The sequence below is a fragment of the Periplaneta americana genome, chromosome 2 (assembly GCF_040183065.1).
Source record: "Periplaneta americana isolate PAMFEO1 chromosome 2, P.americana_PAMFEO1_priV1, whole genome shotgun sequence".
NCBI lineage: Eukaryota > Metazoa > Arthropoda > Insecta > Blattodea > Blattidae > Periplaneta > Periplaneta americana.
Genome location: NC_091118.1, coordinates 190,254,407 through 190,278,693, shown reverse-complemented (window position 1 = coordinate 190,278,693; position 24,287 = coordinate 190,254,407). Strand labels below are relative to the sequence as shown.

The following is a 24,287-nucleotide window of genomic DNA, read 5'->3' as shown; positions in this document are numbered from 1 at the left end:
ACTTCGGTGAATTGCCACACGCAGCATGCAATCAGGTTGCCGATGTTCGGTAGTATAGAGGAGGTGAGCGGCCGCCCGGTCTCATAGTATAAGCAGTTCATGTTAAAAGTTGTGACCGGTCCAAATAGATAGAGCAGCTACAGCTAATGTATACCTATGTAAGCACTTGTTTTTGCATTACTGTGGTTGGAATAGTCAAAACTTAACATTTGTTCAGTGCAGACAAGAATTCAATCAAACATACTACAATGAGAGTGTTGCTGTTCCAAAAAATTCCCTCTGGAATACCGTTACCCCCACAGCTAGTCTTGACCCATTTGGAAATGTGGTTGGATGCTGTTAATTATTATGCAGAATATTACAGCAAAATAATGGAGGTAATTTATGCATTGGATAGCACAGACAGTTCCGCTGTTGCAGCTGTAAAATCATTGTCTTCTGAACAGGTATTGGAAGATATTCTGTTCATTGATTCTAATTTTAAAATCGTGTCCAAAAGCATCACTCTGTTAGAATCGTCTGAACTACAACTCTCAGAAGCCCTTAATATAGTGTATAAAGTATCACAAACCGTTATCCAAAATAACTATTCAGTAATTTCAGAAAAAGTGAAATGTAAGTTGAGAAACATTATTGCTAAAAATTCTGCCTATTCACAACTTCGTATTATAAATTATGTACTATCAGGTCACGACAAGATGTCTGAAGTTGGTGTACTAAAAAGTAGTGACTTCCTGTTCTTCAAGTATGCACCTATTACATCGTGTGATGTTGAATGTACATTTTTCCAATACAAAAACTGTTTGAGTGACCATCGGAGGAGGTTCACTTTGCAGTCGCTCAAAATGTACGTAACTCTTTACTGCAATGCACATATTCAAGGATGATGTGAGAATATTAGATTAAATTTTAAGAGTTAATATATCTCACTACAAAATAATTGTGTATTTACATGTTTAGACATTTCCTACTTCAATGATCATTCATTATATTTCTTGAATGCAGGATACAGATTTTATTGTAACCGCAGTATACTGCTCAGTGTTTACATCAGAGGCATACTCCATCCATTGCACGCTCCCTTCTCATACAGTCTATACCGCGTGCATAGTAAACCTTACGATTCTCGTGGCAATTCCACGAAGTCTAGTAATGACTGTCTCAGGAAAGGAATAAAGGAGGTCTGATGTTGTAGATTTACATACTTTTTTACACTCTATCCTTGTTGTTTTTTATTGAATCGCGCAGTTGTAACTCCAATCTTGTATTCTGATGCGAGATAAGCCATAGTTTTTCTTTCTCAAACCATTCAATTATTTCCATTTTTTTTTCCATACTTAGCACAACACGTTTTCTGTTAACATCCGTGGAAGAAATTTTATATATGTTATATTATAGAACAGCAATTCGAACAGTAAACAATGCTGTGTAACGATAAAGACTTGTAATAAAACACTATAGCAAAAACATATGTAGAACCTACTAACACAGTCTAGTATATACAGTCACGAAGCTTGAGTTGTGAGGGTACTAGGAACAATAGACTGTGCCGGTACTATTTCGTATTGTCTGTAATGAGGTGATAGTAGTGATCCTAGTGGTTAGCAACTACCTATGGATGCATATTCCCTACGTATTGAGCTTCGTGACTGTATATACTAGACTGCTACTAATATGATATACAAAACAGTACTTTATATAAGTTATTTATTTCTGAAGAAAAGAAAAATGAGTGAGAAATAGACAGTCGGATAATCCGCCAACCGGTTAATAGGGTGACGGATAATCGGGGTTCTACTGTACTATGTTATTAATATAACATTCGGTACTCACCCTCCTTACAGTAGCTGCTGGAAGTGTTGTGCATCTTGTATGATACATAATTCACATCATTCACAGAGTCTTTTTCAGTAAATCTATTTACTAAATTTATTATTTTTTTTTTTACATGAAATTGGGAAGCCACGAAATTTACATTTAAAGTTTTCCCTTGTTCTGCCATACGATTTATTTTCCTATGTTTATGTTTTCGAAATGTGTACATGTTCACACAATGAATAAATAACCATTGCAAAACACAACACAACATAATAAACTGAGTCACTGCTGGCCGTTAAGGACAGACTGGTAGAGCTAACACATGGAGCGATCATCCTGCCAGCCTGCAGCAAACCCACGAGAAAAGCTTTACACGTAAATTTCCTGGTTTCTCAGTTCAGTGTAGGAAAACAATATTAAATTTAGTGACTAGTTTTAATGAAACGTATAATTCAGTTCAGTTTAAATTTATAATAATTTCATCTAGTGTACATGTACATGTCCCGTTAAGCCACAAAATTTTAATATCTTATAATTACTAAGGCAGTTCTAAAAAGAATCAGACCCATTCTGAGGCTTATGTTGGGATTTCGTAACAAGCTCAATCCCCAAGCTGGAGGACCACCTCTTATCGACTGTCCACCACTCCTTATTCAATATATTCTATATCTGGAGACTGTCTCCTCTATCTGCAACCTGAGGATGCGCCATGCCAAGGTGATAGGGACCCACAATACATGGATAATACTTAATTACTTACTGGATTTTAAGGAACCCGGAGGTTCATTGCCGCCCTCACATAAGCTCGCCATTGATCCCTATCCTGAGCAAGATTAATCCAGTCTCTACCATCATATCCTACCTCCCTCAAATCCATTTTAATATTATCTTCCCATCTACGTCTCGGCCTCCCCAAAGGTCTTTTTCCTGCCGGCCTCCCAACTAACACTTTATATGCATTTCTGGATTCGCCCATACGTGCTACATGCCATACCCATCTGAAACGTCTGGATTTAATGTTCCTAATTATGTCAGGTAAAGAATACAATGCGTGGAGTTCTGCGTTATGTAACTTTCTCCATTCTCCTGTAACTTCATCCCTCTTAGCACCAAAAATATTTTCCTAAGAACCTTATTCTCAAACACTCTTAATGTCTGTTCCTCTCTCAAAGTGAGAGTTGAAGTTCCACAACCATACAGAACAACTGGTAATATAACTGTTTTATAAATTCTAACTTTCAGATTTTTTGACAACAGACTGGATGATAAAAGCTTCTCAACTGAATAAATAATAACATGCATTTCCCATATTTATTCTGTGTTTAATTTCCTCCCGAGTATCATTTATATTTGTTACTGTTGCTCCCAGGTACTTGAATTTTTCCACCTCTTCAAAGGATAAATTTCCAATTTTTATATTTCCATTTCGTACAATATTGTCGTCATGAGAAATAATCATATAGGCCTACTTTGTCTTTTCGGGATTTACTTTCTAACCTATTTCCTTACTTGCTTCAAGTAAAATTCCCGTATTTTCCCTAATCATTTGTCGATTTTCTCCTAACATATTCACGTCATCCGCATAGACAAGCAGCTGATGTAACCCGTTGAATTCCAAACCCTCTCTGTTATCCTGGACTCTCCTAATGGCATACTTTAGAGAAAAGTTAAAAAGTAAAGGTGATAATGCATCTCCTTGCTTTAGCCCACAGTAAATTGGAAACGCATCTGACAGAAACTGACCTACACGGACTCCGCTGTACGTTTCACTGAGACACATTTTAATTAATCAAACTAGTTTCTTGGGAATACCAAATTCAATAAAAATATCATATAAAACTTCTCTCTTAACCTAGTAATAATAATAATAATAATAATAATAATAATAATAATAATAATGTGTATATTTCAAACAATTTGGAAAATACATATAGAATACTTTGTCATATATTAAGTCTAGGTGCCATTTTAAATCTCATCTATCCTTGAGACAAGCTGTGGAATAGTATGAGCAAATCTTTGTACAATGTAAGTTGTTAATACATTAGTGACATGGCAAGGTAAGATACCAACATAACTTGGCAGTATCATTTTATGATTTTACATGGTTTACCACTGTATGATATTTCTATTTTCTGTACAAAAGTTATTCTCTTGCATCATAGTAATAAAAAAAATAATTACATACTAACCCTACGCAGTGACTTATGGGTATGAAAATGCACTTTATCACAGTAAATTCTATCACTTCAGCTGCTGAAAGCTGTTCCTCCTGGTTTTTTCATTTGGTGTACTTATGTCTGTCTCTTTGTACAGATCCAAATTCCTCCCAAGGCGCCATACCACCATATCCAATAGCACTCCAACTGTAGTAAAACCTGGAACATAGGCAGTGATAATGGTATGAGTAGTGAGACATAGTGAGACAATGACATTACCAGGGGCGGCTTTTGGGTTAGTGCCAGTGTGCCATGGCACCACCAATGAAAGAAACAAAAAATAATATCCTAGAAAGCAGTTATAATAGTTTATTTCTACACATTTTATTCATATTTCATTTGAATGAGCAGGTGCACAGATCGGGACGCACTCTTGCAGCGTTTTTCCGAACGTTGGAGCCACTTCTGTGTGGCACTGCCTGCATCCATATAACACTGTACATAAGGCTACTGATTCTAGTTTATATGCGTTTCTTATGGCAGACTTTGAGCCGAATTCAATTTGACTCAGTAGTTAATATTCCACCTGCTAGAGCATATTAATGCAGAAATTTCGCTAGATGGCAGGGTTTTTGGAGACGTCAGGAAGGGAACCATCAACCGCAGACTTGCACGAAAACACAAGTTAAAGTTCCACGCCAAATCTTGTAATGTTGCCAATTCAAAACTAATGCACATAACTTGGATTTGAATGTGTAAATTATTGTCCATTTAACTATACTGAACGCAGAGATAGTCATGGTTCTTTTTAGAAAGATAAATATTTTTTCATATTATGTAAAACTGTTTGTTAATGTTGTGTATTATTTGTTTTATTTTGCGGCAACTAAATATCGCTACACTGTTGCTATAGTATTGATGCTTCTGTTAACGATACATGAGATCTGTGCAGGACATGAACATGTGTTATTCAGGCCGCTGCCTTGGATTTATCGGCCTGTTAAATAAAGTGCAAACGTGTTTGTTTATTATCTATATCTCTGTTTCTCTCGTGTGCTTTTGCCAGTAATTTTACTAGTTATAAAAGTTATTTGTATTTGACTAACAATACTGTGAAAGTTTTGTTATCTGTATCTGTAAATTTCGTTATTAGTTTCGAAAATGTTACTGTAACTGTTACTAGATGCATTATTAGCTGTACACCTGGTAAAATAGCTGGTTTAATTAATGTGTTTTATTTAACATATGCAAACGTGAACTGCGATTATCAATTTCACTAGGGTAATTTGCGTACAACCTTTTTTTCATTTTTGGCACCACCACCAGAATGCCTCACCGGCCGCCACTGGACATTACTGTGTTGTGGAAAGTATTTCTTGAATCTTTTATTATAGCCTACATTGTAATTGCAATTTGTATATTTTTCTAGTGATTAAAAATCTGCAATTAAGATCATTGTTTCATTAACTTCAGAAGACAAGAGAATGAAAGAAATCTATATCAAAATTTTTTACTACAAAAACAGACAAAAATAGTTGCTTTATAATGAATACCTTCTCATTGTGGATTGGGAGTAAATGAAAATGAAGGCTTTTTGCAAAGGAAGGGACCACAATCCGACAAAGATTTATTTCTGAGATTTCGTATTATTAAGCAAAATTATTCAATCAATCAATCAAAGGGCATTATGGAGCATGTCGACTCCATGTCGATTTCACAAAACGCTTCCACTCTGTTCTGTCCTTTGCTAGTTCCTCCCAGTTGGTAATTCCCATTTCCATGCATTCCTTCTGAATTTCTTCTTTCCATCTACTTAGAGGTCTTCCCAGTGGCCTTCTGTTGTTAAAGATGTTGATATATATTTGTTTCGCACTCCTGCAGTCATCCATACATATAACATGTCCTGCCCAATTTAATTTTCTGGTCCGTATTACGTCTAAAATTGACGGTTGATTATAAAGTTTGTGAATATCCTTATTATGTTGAATTTTCCACTTGTTTTCAAGTGAGTAAAAAATTGGACCAAAAATTTTCCTCAACACTTTGTTTTCAAAAACCATTAATTTGTGTTTTTCCTTTGAGTTAAGCTCCATGTTTCCAATCCATATACTAGTACAGGTTAGATTAGTGTTTTGTACAAAGTGATTTTTTAATTTCTGGTTAAAAAACGGGAAGATAATAATTTGTGAACAGCATAAAAAGTTCTGTTTGCATTATGTAGTCTGTTAAGTATTTCATTAGAAGTGTCTATCAAAAAAGCAAGATATTTGAACTGATTGACTGTTTCAAAAGTATAATTTTTTATTTTGAAGCTATTGGGAATCTTTTGTGTTTTAGTGATTACCATATATTTAAGCAAAATTATTAATAAAGAAAAATTACAAACAGATAATATTAAATAGCAATAAAAAAAAGTATTGAAAATAAATCTTGGTGCTAAATTTTATATAATAAAAATTTTATTCTTGACTCTCCAAGACATGACTGTTTGGCAGTGCATCTCTTCAGAATTGGAATTAATACATAATTAAAATATGTTCTCTGCAAAGAATAAGATTCATATTATATGCACTTGCAGAACATACTAAACTACGAAGCTATCGAAATTTCAGACGAGTGTTAATAATATCACAGACATTTACTGGCGTATTAGAAAACAAATGGAGAAAATCTAATATTCTGAGCAGTATATTAATAATATTTTTCTAGTACAGATATTTATATTTGCATTACTTGTGGATTTTCTTCTCATTTTCTGCTAAGTTTTGGAATCCTACAGAACGGCAGTGGTCATTGCTTCTTGGAATGTCAATGTGTTCTCATATCATATTAATTATTCTCAGAAAAAACAATTGGTAGCGATATTTAGACCATGGAGTTACTTACTTACTTACCTACTGGCTTTTAAGGAACCCGGAGGTTCATTGCCGCCCTCACATAAGCCGCCATTGGTCCCTATCCTGTGCAAGATTAATCCATTCTCTATCCTCAAAGCTCACCTCCCTCAAATCCATTTTAATATTATCTTCCCATCTACGTCTCGGCCTCCCTAAAGGTCTTTTTCCCCTCCGGCCTCCCAACTAACACTCTATATACATTTCTGGATTCGCCCATACATGCTACATGCCCTGCCCATCTCAAACGTCTGGATTTAATGTTCCTAATTATGTCAGGTGAAGAATACAATGCCTGCAGTTCTGTGTTTTGTAACTTCCTCCATTCTCCTGTAACTTCATCCCTCTTAGCCCCAAATATTTTCCTAAGCACCTTATTCTCAAACACCTTTAACCTTTGCTCCTCTCTCAATGTGAGAGTCCAAGTTTCACAACCATAAAGAACAACAGGGAATATAACTGTTTTATAAATTCTAACTTTCAGATTTTTTGACAGCAGACTGGATGATAGAAGCTTCTCAACCGAATAATAACAGGCATTTCCCATATTTATTCTGAGTTTAATTTCCTCCCGAGTATCATTTATATTTGTTACTGTTGCTCCAAGATATTTAAACTTCTCCACCTCTTCAAAAGATAACTTTCCAATTTTTATATTTCCATTTCGTACAATATTCTGGTCATGAGACATAATCATATACTTTGTCTTTTCGGGATTTACTTCCAAACCTATCTCTTTACTTCCTTCCAGTAAAATTCCCGTGTTTTCCCTAATCGTTTGTGGATTTTCTCCTAACATATTAACGTCATCCGCATAGACAAGCAGCTGATGTAACCCGTTCAATTCCAAACCCTCTCTGTTATCCTGGACTTTCCTAATGGCATACTCTAGAGCAAAGTTAAAAAGTAAAGGTGATAGTGCATCTCCTTGCTTTAGCCCACAGTGAATTGGAAACGCTTCTGACAGAAACTGACCTATACGGACTCTGCTGTATGTTTCACTGAGACACATTTTAATTAATCAAACTAGTTTCTTGGGAATACCAAATTCAATAATATCATATAAAACTTCTCTCTTAACCGAGTCATATGCCTTTTTGAAATCTATGAATAACTGATGCACTGCACCCTTATACTCCCATTTTTTCTCCATTATCTGTTGAATACAAAATATCTGGTCAATAGTTGATCTATTATGCCTAAAACCACATTGATGATCTTCAATAATTTCATCTAGATATGGAGTTAATCTTCTCAAGACCATGGAGTTACATTTAAATAATATTGAGTGATCTAATCAACAATATTGGTCGCCACACAGCACTGACATTGAAAGTTATAAGCCAGGACAATGCCGGCTGTACATGCAAAAGTAAATAATTACTCAGTCAAGCAGATGATTCTGTGTCGTTAAGAAGTATTTCTAGGTTTTCTTTGTGCTTAAGTTATTTTTGAATGTCCTTTTAATTACTTACCTACAGCAGTTACATTTAAGTATAATCTAAAGTTGTCCTTGTGGTAGAGCCAGCAGTTTCCTTTATTCCCACAGGTCTCGTCCCAGACTAAACATGCAGAATCTGAAATATCAGTAAGATATGTTATAAGCTAAGGTGACCAGATTTCCAAAATAAAAAAAACGGGACACTTATTAAAGTTGACATGAATCAATATTTTATCTAAACATTCATTATTACTTATGTTTATATAATGTCAGTGAGCAATAAGGCCCAGTTTTATTTATTTTAAAGTAAATAGTAATAAATAGTACATTGTTTACAATAACTAGGCTATAATTATAATGCAAGTACATAATAGAGTAGCATGGATACTTGAATTAAGTCATTATAACAATTGAGGGGCTTAGAACAAAAAGCAGGTAAGTGACGGAAACCTAGTTTTGAGAAAATTACAGTTAAAGTTCTACATGCAATTGAATATTATACACTAGTTTGGTGAAATGATGCCCATATACCAGCACTGCACAGTGTGATCACTTACCTGATTTTATCCCAAAGAAACATCCTTTTGGGCTATCACAACACGCACATACCTCATTTTTTTTTAATCATGTCACTTACCTGCTTTTTGTTCTAAGCCCCTCAATTGTTTATATTACTAGTCTGGATTAATTAGGTTACCGGTAACTTATCTATTTAAAATTACGTCAGATTATTTGGATGTTATGTTATATCCATGTTACTGTATTTTGAACTTGTTTCATAACAAAATTATTTGCCTCATATTAAAGTTGAACTATTTTAACATTATCCATGAAGATCAACTGTACAATTAGCATCATATTTCTTTGATGAGTGAATTTCTTTCAAGAGACTATAAAAGTCCTTACAAGAGACATTTTTGAAATGACATTTTGTAATTAACATGGCCTTTATTGAATTCATTACAGTGACATCTGATGGAAACAGTGTAGAATTAATCAATGTTTTACGTGATTATTAAATAAAATCAAAGAAAACGAATTATTTTAAGAATAATTTAGGGAAACAGAATGCAATAAAAAAACGGGACATTTGGCATCCCGAGCATACTTTTCTTGGGACAGGGGACAAGTGGCTGAAAAAAAAAAGACAATCCCGTTAAAAACGGGACATCTGGTCACCCCATTATCACAGTCTACTATATATAGTCACGAAGCTTGAGTTTTGAGGGTGCTAGAAACAATAGACTGTGACGGTACTATTTTGCATTGCCTGTAATGAGGCGATGTTAGCGATCCTAGTGGTGAGCAACTACCTAATGTTTGCATATTTACTACGTATTGAGCTTCGCGACTGTATATACTAGACTGTGCTATTATAAGATCTTCTCAAATATAGTAATTCACTAACGATCTTACTAATAAAAATTCTTATACAGACGTTTAACTGCCTTATACTTAAACAATGAATAACTCGTTTGTAAGTCTAATTATTCTGTGCTCTTTGGTTTGTTTGTCTGTGGTTACAAGACATCCATCATCATAAAATGACGATCGATACGAACAGCTGTTAGAGGGGCGGCCATTTTCTTCTCTATATACAACGGTTAAACGAGGGGTTTCGTGTTTATAACATACTGCAAAGCAATTTTCATGTATAGTTACACACTGCTTATAGATACATCGCATATGCATGATTTATTAGTAATGTTTTCTGTCCCAACTCTGCAGAAGTCTCGTATAAAAACTATACACGGTTTATTAGTAAGACTGTAAGGCAATATGAAATTCAGAATGTGAAGTTGAGAATAACAGAGTAGGCCTAAATCCAATTATTCGTAAAATAGTTTTCATTACAACTGCGTTTGCACCAGGAAGCATTGTTAGGTTGTCACAAGGCAACTAGAGTACCCGGAGAAACCTCCTGTGTCACCTGGACCACGGACTTGTCCAACACAAATTGTAATTATAAATTCAGGTTGAGTCCACCCGGAGTAAGATGCTGCTGTTAATCATGACTCAGGATTTTCAGGGTTCACAAGATTGGTCTGGATTTTAATGGTGTGTCCTGGATTGAGTTATATTTATCCCGGAATGTATAAAAGATTGGAAAAATACAATTTATGTACAATTTTTTTTAATTCCTTATTAATTTCATCAAGATCCTGTCAATGCCTCCTACTGAGTTGTATTGAAATAAAAACGATAATAATGTAGTATGTATTAGATATTATGTAATATCTTCATTCTTTACTCTCTTTAGGGATTGATTTATTATTTATTTTTCCAAACTTTATCAATAATTCCAAGGAAATTTTACAGTCTAAGAAAAATGTAACAAAATTGAAAGTTTAGTCTGTATATAATTATATTAAATACATAAAACGAATAAAATCAGTTGTATTACAAACTGAATTAATTCAACGTTAAGGTATGCAGTATCATCACCTGTGTAGGATTCCTGACGAGAGAATCTGACAACCCTGTTGCAGCAAGAGAAGGTGGGGTGGAAATTGCATGCTAAGGATTTGTCGGCACTCAATTTCACAGCACGAATTGTGCATTAGGTGGGTAAATTTTGCCTGGATTACTCATTCAGGGATAGTTTTTTCCCTTTCGATGTAAGTCATGTCGAAGTTTATGATCGTACTTTGCCAGTTTTAAACTTGGACCTCGATCTATTGTAAGATTGTACAACCGAAGTTGATGCATTTCTATTGGTTTCTCAGTTTTTACAATATAAATACGAAGAGTAACCGTCACTTACGGAGCATATTCTCAAAGATATTTGAAGCAAAAAATGTCATATAAACATGAGTCCTATTCTCAATATTTTCAGAGTTATACTAATTTGAAGTTATTAAAAAATACATTTTTTCTTTAGTTTTAAGGGTGAAAGAACATTACAACTAGAGAATGATTATTCATTTCCTTAACTGGCTAGTATTATGAAGCTAAAAATGTGTTGTGAATTCCATAGTTGCTTCGTACAGACTCTAAAAAAAATTTAATTACAAAATTCCATGTTTCTTACGCATTTATCATAATTGTTACAAATCACATCATTTTTGTAAACTCTTTAAAACTGTACATTAGGATGCAAAAATGAACTGTAAAGAACTAAGTTGTAAAAGTCGTGTGGCCTGTGGTCTTCCTGTCAACATCTAAGTCTCCCTTGTCCAGTTGAACTTCGTAAATCTGTGACTAGGAAATTAAGAGAGGAATTAAGAAATGCAGAATTCGAATCTTGGAAAGTAATGCCTGGAAGAGGCAGAGGTGTAGAATTGTACAGCCAAGTACCTAAAGCCAACACCTGGATTTTTAATAAGTCTGGACTATCTACATCTGAATGAGTAACCTGCCTCAAAATGAATGCCAATTTAGCAGCAGTTAGAGGAGTACCTGGTCGCTCTTTGGACGGATCCCGGTGCAGACATGGCTGCCCGGAGACTGAAACCCTTGCCCACGTCCAAGGTCAGTGTAACAGAGGTTTACTCCTCCGAAATGCCAGACATCATCATGTTCGATCTTTAATTGCAACTGCTTTGAAAAAAAAGTATTGGACAGTAGAAGAGGGAGTCTTTTACCTTGCTACTAATGGCCCCTCTAGACGTATCGACATCATAGCGTATTCCCAGACTACCAAGAAAGGATATATAATTGATCCTACCATAAGGATTGCAACGGAAAGTAGCCAGCCGGAGGATGTCAATAAAGAAAAGATCAACATTTATCTGCCAACAGTTGATTACTTGAAAGCAAAATACCAGCTTGAAGATTTTGAGGTGATTGGTCTTCTTATTGGAGCTCGTGGTGTGATTCCCAAGTTCTTTAAAAGCTTCAGGAAGACTTTTGAACTACCACAGACACACTGCTGACATCATAACTTCAGTTTTGAAATGCTTTGCCAAATTCTGAGTCATCATATTCACTCTGTTTAATTTTTTTTCTTTTCTTCACTTTATAATTCATATATGTTTATTTTAATTTTCTTTCTACAAAATTTATGTAAACATTTAATATTGTAAAATTCATGTAGGAGAGTATACTGAGTCCTGGGCTACCTCCAATGGGGGGCAGTTATTATTATTATATTGTTGTGATAAGTGTGTAAGAATAATGTAATTTTCTAGTCAAAAATTGAAAAAGAAATGTACAAAGCAACTAAGGAATTAACAACACGTTTTTAGCTTCAGCATACAGTAAATTAAAGAGAGTATACTTCTGAATAGTTCATTTTCCATTTGTAACATTCTTTTACCCTTAAAACTAAGGACAAAAGGTATTATTTTAACAATTTGAAATTACTGTAACTCTAAAAATATTGAGAATAGGACCCTTGTTTATGTGACAGTTTTTGCTCAGAATATCTTCAGAAATAAGCTTCGTAAGTGGCGGTAACTTCTCGTGAATCACTCTGTATATCTAACTCTTATCTGATATTTTTGCTCAGAATGTCTTCAGAAATAAGCTTCGTAAGTGGCGGTAACTTCTCGTGAATCACCCTGTATATCTAACTCTTATCTGATATTTTTGCTCAGAATGTCTTCAGAAATAAGCTTCGTAAGTGGCGGTAACTTCTCGTGAATCACCCTGTATATCTAACTCTTATCTGATATTTTTGCTCAGAATGTCTTCAGAAATAAGCTTCGTAAGTGGCGGTAACTTCTCGTGAATCACCCTGTATATCTAACTCTTATCTGATATTTTTGCTCAGAATGTCTTCACAAATAAGCTTCGTAAGTGGCGGTAAATTCTCGTGAATCACCCTGTATATCTAACTCTTATCTGATATTTTTGCTCAGAATGTCTTCAGAAATAAGCTTCGTAAGTGGCGGTAACTTCTCGTGAATCACCCTGTATATCTAATTCTTATCTGATATTTTTGCTCAGAATGTCTTCAGAAATAAGCTTCGTAAGTGGCGGTAACTTCTCGTGAATCACTCTGTATATCTAACTCTTATCTGATATTTTTGCTCAGAATGTCTTCAGAAATAAGCTTCGTAAGTGGCGATAACTTCTCGTGAATCACCCTGTATATCTAACTCTTATCTGATATTTTTGCTCAGAATGTCTTCAGAAATAAGCTTCGTAAGTGGCGGTAACTTTCGTGAATCACCCTGTATATCTAACTTTTATCTGATATTTTTGCTCAGAATGTCTTCAGAAATAAGCTTCGTAAGTGGCGGTAACTTCTCGTGAATCACTCTGTATATCTAACTCTTATCTGGTATTTTTGCTCAGAATGTCTTCAGAAATAAGCTTCGTAAGTGGCGGTAACTTCTCGTGAATCACCCTGTATATCTAACTCTTATCTGATATTTTTGCTCAGAATGTCTTCAGAAATAAGCTTCGTAAGTGGCGGTAACTCCTCGTGAATCACTCTCTATATCTAACTCTTATCTGATATTTTTGCTTCAATGTACGATATCGGTTTTTACTTACCAATGATTGCTCCATACAAAATGGGCCCTGGAATGAAGGCAAGAAGACTGACGAGTACTACACTTAATCCCTGAGCGAATGACTTGTCTTCTGGCGCAACGCATCTGAAACGTGAGATATATATATATATTCTGAGTGTATAGGAGACAATATTCCTCAAAATTATTATGAAAGTATAGGGTGGAAGTAGTAATAGGCCTATGACTGTGCAGATTTTAACAGCTTATTCCTTGCATAGAGTACAACAAAAAATTCTAACACCATATTAGCCCAAATTAATACTTTCTTAAAAAAATGTAGGCCTACATATCAGCCAGAACCTCAATCAGCTGTAAATTATACCTTCATGAAATTATATTTTCTTAGTAAATAGGTATCTGGGCGTAGGAAGATACAATGGGCAAGCTTTGAGACCTAAACTCAGTGGCCGCCTATAAAGAAGTTGTGAACGCAAAATGTATTAATTAATTAATTAATTAATCCACTCATTCACCCCATCCATCCATTCATTCAATCTCGTTAAATTTTAGATACGCGTACTTTACTCATGTGCGTTTCCCGCTCATGAGTGATGCCTTATTGGTGTCACGAGATTCCAACCTGTCTTTGGACAGTTAACTAAACAACAAGGGCAAAAGTATTTAAAGTATTCTGGCCTCGTCAGACATATCAACTCATACGTAAAATCTCACTATATGTATTAATAACATTAATCCTTCGGATTTGAATCTCCTATTCTTTGATCTAATGAAAAAAACGACGGATCACTACATATCATGGACACACTTCAGATTGAATTATAGTAGGGTGGTTTGTGTTATGGATCTATATGTTAGCTTGTACTCCTTCCTCACCTGTAATTGACTAATATGTTCCCAATCTTGCCAGAACTTCCAAGGCTGTGCATGATACATGTGCAGATTATGAAGATGATAAAGCTAGAGCCACAGGTCACCGGACAGGGCCCAGCAATCACCGAGTTCAGAAATGTGCTGCTATCATCACTGACGCCACTACCTGCATCTAGCAGGTCAGGGGGTGCTGATAAACAGGTGCAGTTTCCAAATTCCTGTTCAAAAGAAACATAATTTATGTTGAAAATTGTAACAAAACAGATAAAAAAGAAATAAGATAAGAGTTAGGAAAGTTCTCCTCGACGTAAGCCTTGTATTTTAAGACGTGTGTCCGGAAAGTATCCAGCCATTTTGAATATCTCGAGAACCGGTCGCGCGACATTGATGTAACTTTGTAGTCAGTCAAAATGGATGCTGCTATGCATGCGTGAAGAGTTAATCTTCCATGGGACTACTCAGGCGGCAACGAGATGTCGTATAATGACCGAGATTAGCGAATCTAGGCTACAAGCATAGATCACATATACAGGGTGAGTCGTAAGTATGTTTGGAAAACGCGTGAGCGTGCTCTTCGATCAAAAATAAGAACAGTTTCTTATATGAAAATTTGACTGGTAATGCTTATTTATTGGAGACATGGTCATACTTTTTGTTCTTTTTTCATTGTGTCACAAGTACATGTTTGGAAACTTGCCATTTAACGTTTACAAAAGGTGCTCAGTGTGTCCTCCATTGTTTACAAATGCTTGAGCACGACGTACACACGACTGGCGAGTTCGCTCAAACACCATGTTCTCATCACGGATCAATTGGCATGCATTTTCAACACGTTGCAATAGCTCCTCTGAATCATTCACTGGCCTTCAAGTGATCCCAAAGGTAAAAATCTAATAGGGTGAGGTCGGGTGATCTCGGTGGCCAAGGCACTGGACCACCGCGTCCAATCAAAACAAAAACAATGGTTTACCACTATGTTGTTTGTAAACAAACACTGGTACAAAATCAAAACAAAAACAACACAATAATATGTTCAGATACTTTTGGAAACAAAAGTCACTATTTTTTTTCCAATAATTAAGCATTTTCCGTCAAATTTTCATATAGGGAATTGTTCTTATTTTTGTTCCAGGAGCACGCTCACGCGTTTTCGAAACATACTTATGACTCACATGTATAACAGATTGCTCAGCCTTATAGGTTTGACGGCAACCACTTTTAGCAGTGTTACTATGTTGCCATCTAGTTACTGCATAAGAAGTGACATTATAACTCTCATTTGAATTGCATGGAGCAACTGTACTTCCATCTAGTGGTCATTCTCAATCGACCGTGGCGATCCTGGTGGTTGTTCTCTTCTACATGTTACCGTTTTTAACCGTTACTGTTTAAATCGCTTAAAAACTACAAATTAGATAGGCCTATATTTTGACAAAACACTGTTTACATTTTATTTTCTTTGACTGTTATTCAAAAACATAATTTATTGTGCACCGAAACGATCATAAAAAGAAATATTTCCCGTCGTCTATTTGCAACATATGGCTGCTACCACAATAGAACTTCGCTATGTTTATCTCTTGTTTTCGTAGTTGATTACTTAACGACTCTGTATAAACTACTCAATTGTTTAGCCAGATGAGGCTGAGGATTCACTATAGATTACTTAACATTCGCCTTACAGTTGGGGAAGACCTCAGAGAAAACTCAATCAGGTAACCAGCCCAAGCGGGATTCGAACCCACGGCCGAGCGCAACTCCGCATCGGCAGACAAGCGCCTCTGTCGACTGAGCTACGCCGGTGGCTTTATCTTTTGTACACCCTTGCTTTAAAGAGCACGTGGAAGAGATGACAGTGTAATATGGTAATAGATGTAAAGGAGATTGGGTGCGATGACGTGGACTGTAGACCTCTACTGATGTAATCTACAATGATTTGTGTTGGGAGCTGTGGAATCCATCTTCATCCTAGAACTGGTATACTCCGTTTCTGGAATATGTGGAGTATAGGAGACGAAACAAGTCCTTTGCGCAAGTGGTGAGTGGATGGGGCCAGTCCAATGACCGCTCTGAGGAAAAGCATTGCTTGAAGACGAGCGTCTAAAACGCCACCCTACTGTTCTCCAACCAGGAGATCAACCGTGAAAGGAATGTGCTTACTATTGCGTCATCTATTGGAGCGAAGTAGATATATAATATTATCGTTATAACGTCTGTTTAAAAACCATTCGCTCTCCTGCATTTGTTATTTCCTGTATGGAGAGATTAAAAGACCAGGAGATTAACAGTGATCTAATTTTGTAACTAGGGTAGTATAAACATGTGTGTATCAATGTTATTGTTTGTGCTGTGACAGCGAGCCAATAGAGATATGAGTACCCACGTGTGTGACCTTACGACACCTTATGACATCAACATTCATTCACAGCATTACACCCTTTCGTCTCATCCGGCGGAGACTTTCTCGTGGTTGGAGCACAGTACCCATCACCTTCTGGTACGCGCATCTTATCCTCTAGCGTCCGTGAGCCGATGCAGCCCACAACACACTCCCACACATAGGCTCCGCCCAGAGTTTAAGCCACAGTCGCATTTGTCGCATTTTGCTACTCGACTTCTAAAAATGCAACAAATTTTGAATGTAAATGTGCAAAAATGCGACAACCACATTGGACTTCAGAAATGAAGATGGTAGGCCTAATGGAGAAAATGATATCAGAGATGTGTTTGAACTAATCTGAATTTAAATGAGATGCTAATGGCATGGACAATGTTCAAAAAGGTATTGAGCAATAGATGTTCAGGAATTGATTTCAAAGAGTTGGTGCAATTCATGTAAGTCAAGTGAACAATTTCTTCTAATTGATTTATATAATTCCATCGCATTCTGTAAATTGTGGGCGAGGATTTAGTTGCATGAATCTTGTAAAAACTGGAATTAGAAACCGCCTTTCATTAAAAAAGAGTTAGCACTCTGCTAACAATAAATATTGAAGGATCTAAGCGTAAAAAATTTCAAAGTTTAAAGTGCCCATAAAATAACGCATTTTAATGTAATGTAAATTCAGCAGTAATTGATTCTAAACATACCTACGTCTAATGATTTACTTACATAAGTATATCTAGAGTGTGATAAGATGGATGAAAGTAATAAGACTCCAAGGAAGAAATTGCATAACTTTTTGTTTCTGCATACTTTATTAATTTTATCTTTCTGCACAATTATTTGTAAAATTGCACAAGAATTTCGCAGTTCGCACAAATATAATTTTTCATTTGTGCATTTTTGCGACAGTTATTTATTTATTTTCTAGCTTAAACCCTGGTTCCGCCCATTCGCTTGTCATCGGCTCCACCCAAATGCGTCGACTTACTCTACAGATTTTGGAAACGAAGTGCAACTACTCACCTTTTTACCATTGAACACATACTGACAACCCGCATGACACGCAGAGTAATACGTCACGCCATGGATGCTGGAACAGACTGGCGTGTACTTGAGGTTGTTGCAATGGCACTCCGAATTGCAGTCGTTTATGAGTTGGAGCCTGTAAAAACAGTTCCATTCACAATGAAAATTAAACATAACGGTAACATAAACACAGAAGTTTGCAGCCAGATTATCAAATGGGATCATTCACAATGATTCACATAAAAACTGACATTAACATTGCCGTTAAACGTTAACATGAAAGTTTGCAAACTCCAAAATTTCATGCTTATGCTTACGTGATTTGCAAACAGTACAGAATCGTGGAGCGCTGAAGTATACGACAGAATATGAGGAAATGGCGTCGTTGTTATGTTTCCATGGTTACCAAGTATCTTTGCGGTTATGTTTATGTCCTCATCATGAATGATGTGATTTTACCGTAACGTTTATATTATTAAGTTACCGCTTACGTTAAGTTTAATTTTCATTGTGAATGGGCCTTTAAGGCCCATTCACAATGAAAATTAAACATAAACATAACGTAAGCATAAAACCTTGTGTCCATGTTATTTAATGAGAGCATTCACAATGAATTACATAAGCATAAACTTAATCTTAATCATAAGACGTTAACATGAAAGTTTGCAAACTCCAAACTTTCATGCTTATGTTTATGCGATTTGGAAACAGTACACAAGCGGAAAGCGTGTTTTCACTTTTTGTTTAACATCTCATGGGCTTTGCCTACAGGCAATATTTTGATCTATTGGCCGTGATGGTAGCTAGGCGCGCAACATGGAATCATATGACGAAAAGTTGATTATTTTACATCTCCGTTTCTTTGATTTCAAGTATTGAAAGCCATATACTGATGCCATTGTAGTTATTAGAAACATAAATTGAATAGCTACATCGTCAGTCATTGTGCAATTCTCCATTTTTATGTAATAGATTCTGTAGTTTTGTTGATTCGGTATGTTTGTTTCCACACACGTGTTATGTTTACGTTATGTTCAATTTTCATTGTGAATGGGCCTTGGCTACTTAAGTTTGTGGCATATGTTTATGTGCTTATGTTAATGTTTACGTTATGTTTAATTTTCATTGTGAATGAAGGCTTAGTGTGGCATTATGCTTAAGGAATTAAGACATTGTGACGCAGCATTGTGGATAGCGTCATTAAACAATCACAATGAGTAAGGCTTTACAAATAACATTAACAACCGGTTACACCAATCATGATAAAGAGAAGTTTATCAGTCAAATATTTAAGGATTGATAAAGAGTTTGTTTTCATTTCATCAGTGTTCGTAATGTTTGAAATTCGTCACATAGATGGTGAAATATGAAGCTCCTTCAGCTGAACTGACTATTGTCAAATCATGGGATAAGTGTTAGCAGTTGGCCATCTGAACCACTGCTGAAAGAGCAAAAGAGAAGCTTAAGTCTGTTCTACAAAGAACCGTGGATCACATACTGGTAAAGTAACAAGTGCATCGGTCACTCACTGTGACATAGAAAATATAAAGTATGTCAGATTGAAAGTTGGAGGAGATTTTCATTTCACACCTTAAAAGTGCATACTGTCATTTACTGCAACAGAAACTAATGAAACATAAAAACATTTAATTTACTTTGTTTAATATATAGGATGTTCCAAAATAAATAGCAAATATTTTGGGGAATAATAGTATGAACTATTCCGAGTAAACGTTGCTGCGCCTACATATACAGGGACATCATTTTATTTTTACTTCAATTTTTATTGTTCCTGAGTTTTCTTAATGTACTTCACTCTCTCCCTCGCTTCCAACCGTCTCCCACACAGAACCAAGGCCGCGTATGCAGTCAAAGTAAACAGTACCTACTGAGTTAAAGAGTATAGTACGTTCCAGAAATATGTTCGCGTTTTCCAGTGACGAAAGAGCTTTCAATATTGAATCATATTTTCACACATATACTGTCGTCCGTTTGCTTACGTCGCATCCAGGTTTCCCCCACCCGCTCCTGCTCGCCCCTCTGTAAAGGTTAGTGGCTGGGCTGAAATAGCTCTTTTCTGAAAACATTAATTTCTGTTAGATATTGGACGTCTACGTAATATTATACAACTATTTAAAATAACTTAAATGAAAGGGCTTCGTTATGTAATTAACTGTCACGTGACCCCCCCCCTGCGACAAAATCACTTGGACAGACAGTAGGTAGCATTTCTGAGTAATTTTATCTTTTCGGATCGGGCAGAAGTGAAGACTGAATTTACAGTACGTAAGGTACTCTTTTATAGAGTAAGTAGGCCTACAGAATTATTTCAACATGCGTTACTAGTACGAAGGACGAAACTGATAATTGGAATTAGGTACAATAGTCTATAGTGCGGTAATATGTACAAAAGAACTGAAGCCTGTATCGAAATGAACGGCCACAATTTTAAAAAATGTACCATATTATTATTATTATTATTATTATTATTATTATTATTATTATTATTATTATTATTTATTTTTTTTTTCAATTTAACTTCATTCTCTATATTGTACGCTAATGGGCTGTAGAAAGTATAATATACACTGCATAATGAATACGTCGGAATGGATAGCTCAGTTCGTGAGTAAAAACACTCATTGTTAATACTGTATTGTATTTTGATTAAACAAAAACCTAATGAAAATTATCAAACTCAAAATCGCGATATTTCCTAGTTTACGTAAATGGATGAACTACTTTTCTTCCCTCCTATACCTAGTAAAGTGATTTGTTTGTATTTTACGCCAGTATCATCGAACTCCAGTCGTGGAAGAGGGTAGCAAACGGCGTTTCCGGTTCTCAACCGTTAATCCAAAGATACAGCAGGTTAATATTATAAATGTTAGTAAAAATAAAATGATGTCCCTGTATATACATGTTCTGCCCAAGGACAGGTCTTTCACTGCAAACACAGCATTCTCCAATCTTTCCTATTTTCCGCCTTCCTCTTAGTCTCCGCATATGATCCACATATCTTAATGTCGTCTATGATCTGATATCCTTTTCTACACCGAACTCTTCCCCCGTTCACCATTCCTTCCAGTGCATCCTTCAGTAGGCAGTTTCTTCTCAGCCAGTGACCCAGTCACCAATTAAAAAAACTACACCCTAAGGCACGAGCAATGTAACAATCTACATAGTCATAAGGTACGGCAACACTTCCGATATATGGATACCTAATAACATATGCTAACATATGCTTGTTTTAACTCCGTACATCTCCCAAAAATTTTGTACAGATAATTTTGTTACACTCTGTATAATGGAGGATAAAATACTTGGAGTAGGAGAGAGTGTAGATAGGAACTACTGCGACATCTATAAAAAAAAAAGTGTAATTACAATTAACTTACTCTCCTGTTGATTGCTGAATCCCTTGCAGTCCGTTATCAGAGCATCCAAGGAAAATAAAGAGAATCTCTCCAGTGATGTACACGAACCCAACGAACACGTTCCAGCCGAGAACATAATTCGCTCTGGGCTTGAATCTTGATATGACGTAGCCGGACAGAAGGAACCCGGCCACCATCGCCAGGATGCCGGGCACAGCTGAAAATGTGAGTTTAAAGGATATACAGAATGCAAATCTAGTCTTTCAGGTAAAGCTCCCTGTAAAGCAGATTTGAATAATTTCAAGGGAAAAATTTGCCCGGCCCCGGAACAATTTTTCCCTTGAAATTATTCAAATCTGCTTTACAGGGAGCTTTACCTGAAAGACTAGATTTGCATAATATATACGTCACTGTGTACGTTAACACAAAACCACAATTCCAAGTCACACAGAGATTGTGTGCACTCGATGTGGGTCTCTGGCGTTTCGTCAGCCCACGCGAGTTGTGTGGATATAAAGGGAAAAGTTGAGACGGTGTCGGGTTGAGTTCCCGGGTAGCTCAGTTGGTAAGAGCGCTGGTACGTTCAACCAGAGGTCCCGGAACAATTTTTCCCTTGAAATTATTGAAATTATTCGACATACAGAATGTTTTCTCTCTCTCTCTCTCTCTCTCTCTCTCTATGAGGACGGGAGGGGAGCATCCCATGCACCGCGACTTGATACAGGGTGTTAAAAAAGCAGTAGTGTGAGAGGGTTCATCAAACAAAAAAACAACGTCTAATAAACATTGGTCCTAAAATTAATATCTTCATGACCATGTTAATCGAATATGCGAACTGGCCGTAGCAAACAGTATGCGTGGGTGTAGAGCCTTCTTCAGTTACAAGCCGAAGCCATACGTCGGTAACACTGTAATTAACTGTCAAACGGAGGCCTACTATCCAGAACATGTGTTGGTGCTAATGCAGATTATCAATGTAAATTAATGTTACAATATAAGTGTGTGTCGATGGAATTATGTTCGCGGTCGTATCAAACGTTAATTGTTGATGTATTATAAACTAAGTGCGTGTTGGCGATAAAAACAAGACAATAAATGAAAATATGGCTGCAGTCTTTGGCAATTTTTACTGTTATTATTAATGACAAAATGATTGACAATTCTTCTAAATATTAAATATTGTATGAACTACATTTTTATAGCCTTACTTGTAGTTTATGGTGTATCAGAATTCTAGCTAAATTGTTGGGTCTCGCCTGCTGTATCAATAAAGTTACGCCGTTGATTTTCAAGTTCATTGTAAACAGCTGTTTTGTGATCCAATAAATGTTGCAGTTCTGTTGAAGATTTGGAATGCCTGCTATACGTCAGAACTGTCTATATTTTTAGATGCATACACTCATTTTGTTGGTTTTCAAGGTTTGTTTATTAATATTATTTCTTTTGTAATAAATTAGTTATAAATATGTTTCTTTTCACTTCGTATTTATAGGGTTTAAAGTTCACTGAGTTTACGCTAATTGGCATATACTTAATAGATAATGATGTGTTTTGTTACGTATTATGTTGAAAGTATGTTTATTCATTTTTTCATAGATATTTATACTTGGCCTTGGCCTATTTAAAATTATATTTTAGAAAGTTTATAACAAATAATTTAGGATAACAGTAGGCCTATTGTTATGGTGACTGGCGAGGTTCGAACTAAATCTGGCTTCCTGGGCAACTGAAAATATATAATACAAAAGCACGACAGATAATCACATGAAATTAAAATGTATAATAATTATAATCATAATTATTATGATATCCTAGACCTTTTACGTCAGAGGTGAAACAACATAATGCGGCAAAACATTGTCAATTTACTAGCCACATAATGGTTAATTGATTGGAATAGGGTATTGCGAAAGTACGTCGTTATTTTATTTATTGTTGGTACAAGTAACATTTTTTTAAAAGTATTTATTTATTTTCCCTTGTACCATCAATAAAAAACACGTATGCTTTTAATTTTTTAAAGTTATAAGTGGCTGTATGCAAGTACTTACGCGGTATTCTGAAACTCAAATAAAATACCATTTCGGATTCCGTAATAAATTACGTATATCAATACGCTGAATCTTGATCATATGCACTTAGTTTTGTATCAATTAATATCGAAAATGTACATGTGACAACGAAATCAAAGCACTAAAACGTCAAACGTCATGCCTTTATTTCGCCTCCGCCCGCCTCCACTCAGCGTTGCCAAACCTACCCATGCTCCGGCTTGTAACTGAAGATGGCTCTGGTGGGTGAGATTAAGAGTCAGCTGTTATGCAGCTTATCTCTTGCCCGCACCTAACAATGTTGTACAGTCTGTATAGATATTCTTTCTTCTAGAATGTGATTTACGAGTGTTAATGCTGTGAGAACTTAGAAACAGAGCATGGTATCGACAAATACCTACTATCCATAGTGACAGTCGTGATGTAATCGGAAATTTAATGACGTTTCTGGACGAAGTGAAACGGGAAATTAAAGCAGGCCTATCCCATGCTCCATAATGTGCTGCTGTTGCTGTAAAGTCTGAATCCACGGTTTGTGAAATACTGAAACAGTCAAAATTAGCAAATATTCATGATAATAAAATTAAAATTCCGGAAAAGAAACCTACAAGCATCTCAAAGAAAATTTGAAATTGGTGGATTTGATTGCGTATTCCGTCATAATGTATACGTCGATAAAAAAAACACACAGGTAATGGGAAAAATGTGACCATGTAATTAAAATTTAAAATAAGTACCGTCAAACCGAAGAACTCATAAATGACATTGTGGTCAGTCCCATTATCACTCGAAATGGAAATTCTAGTGACAGTCGGAATACAGTGTAGTGACACAGACTCCGA

The 24,287-nt window shown here is 35.8% G+C and overlaps 1 protein-coding gene across 1 annotated transcript in view; it reads right to left on the bottom strand.

Moving 5' to 3' along the window:
• Positions 1-3,704: 3,704 nt before the first annotated feature.
• Positions 3,705-24,287, bottom strand: part of Oatp33Ea (Organic anion transporting polypeptide 33Ea) — a 111,571-nt gene continuing 90,988 nt past the window's right edge. The window contains exons 8-13 of the mRNA XM_069819182.1: positions 21,416-21,611; positions 18,015-18,153; positions 14,609-14,823; positions 13,755-13,858; positions 8,347-8,448; positions 3,705-4,196 (exon numbers count right to left, since the gene is read on the bottom strand). Of these exons, the coding sequence (XP_069675283.1) occupies positions 4,063-4,196; positions 8,347-8,448; positions 13,755-13,858; positions 14,609-14,823; positions 18,015-18,153; positions 21,416-21,611 (890 nt within the window). The 3' untranslated portion in view covers positions 3,705-4,062. The remainder of the gene's footprint in view (positions 4,197-8,346; positions 8,449-13,754; positions 13,859-14,608; positions 14,824-18,014; positions 18,154-21,415; positions 21,612-24,287) is intronic.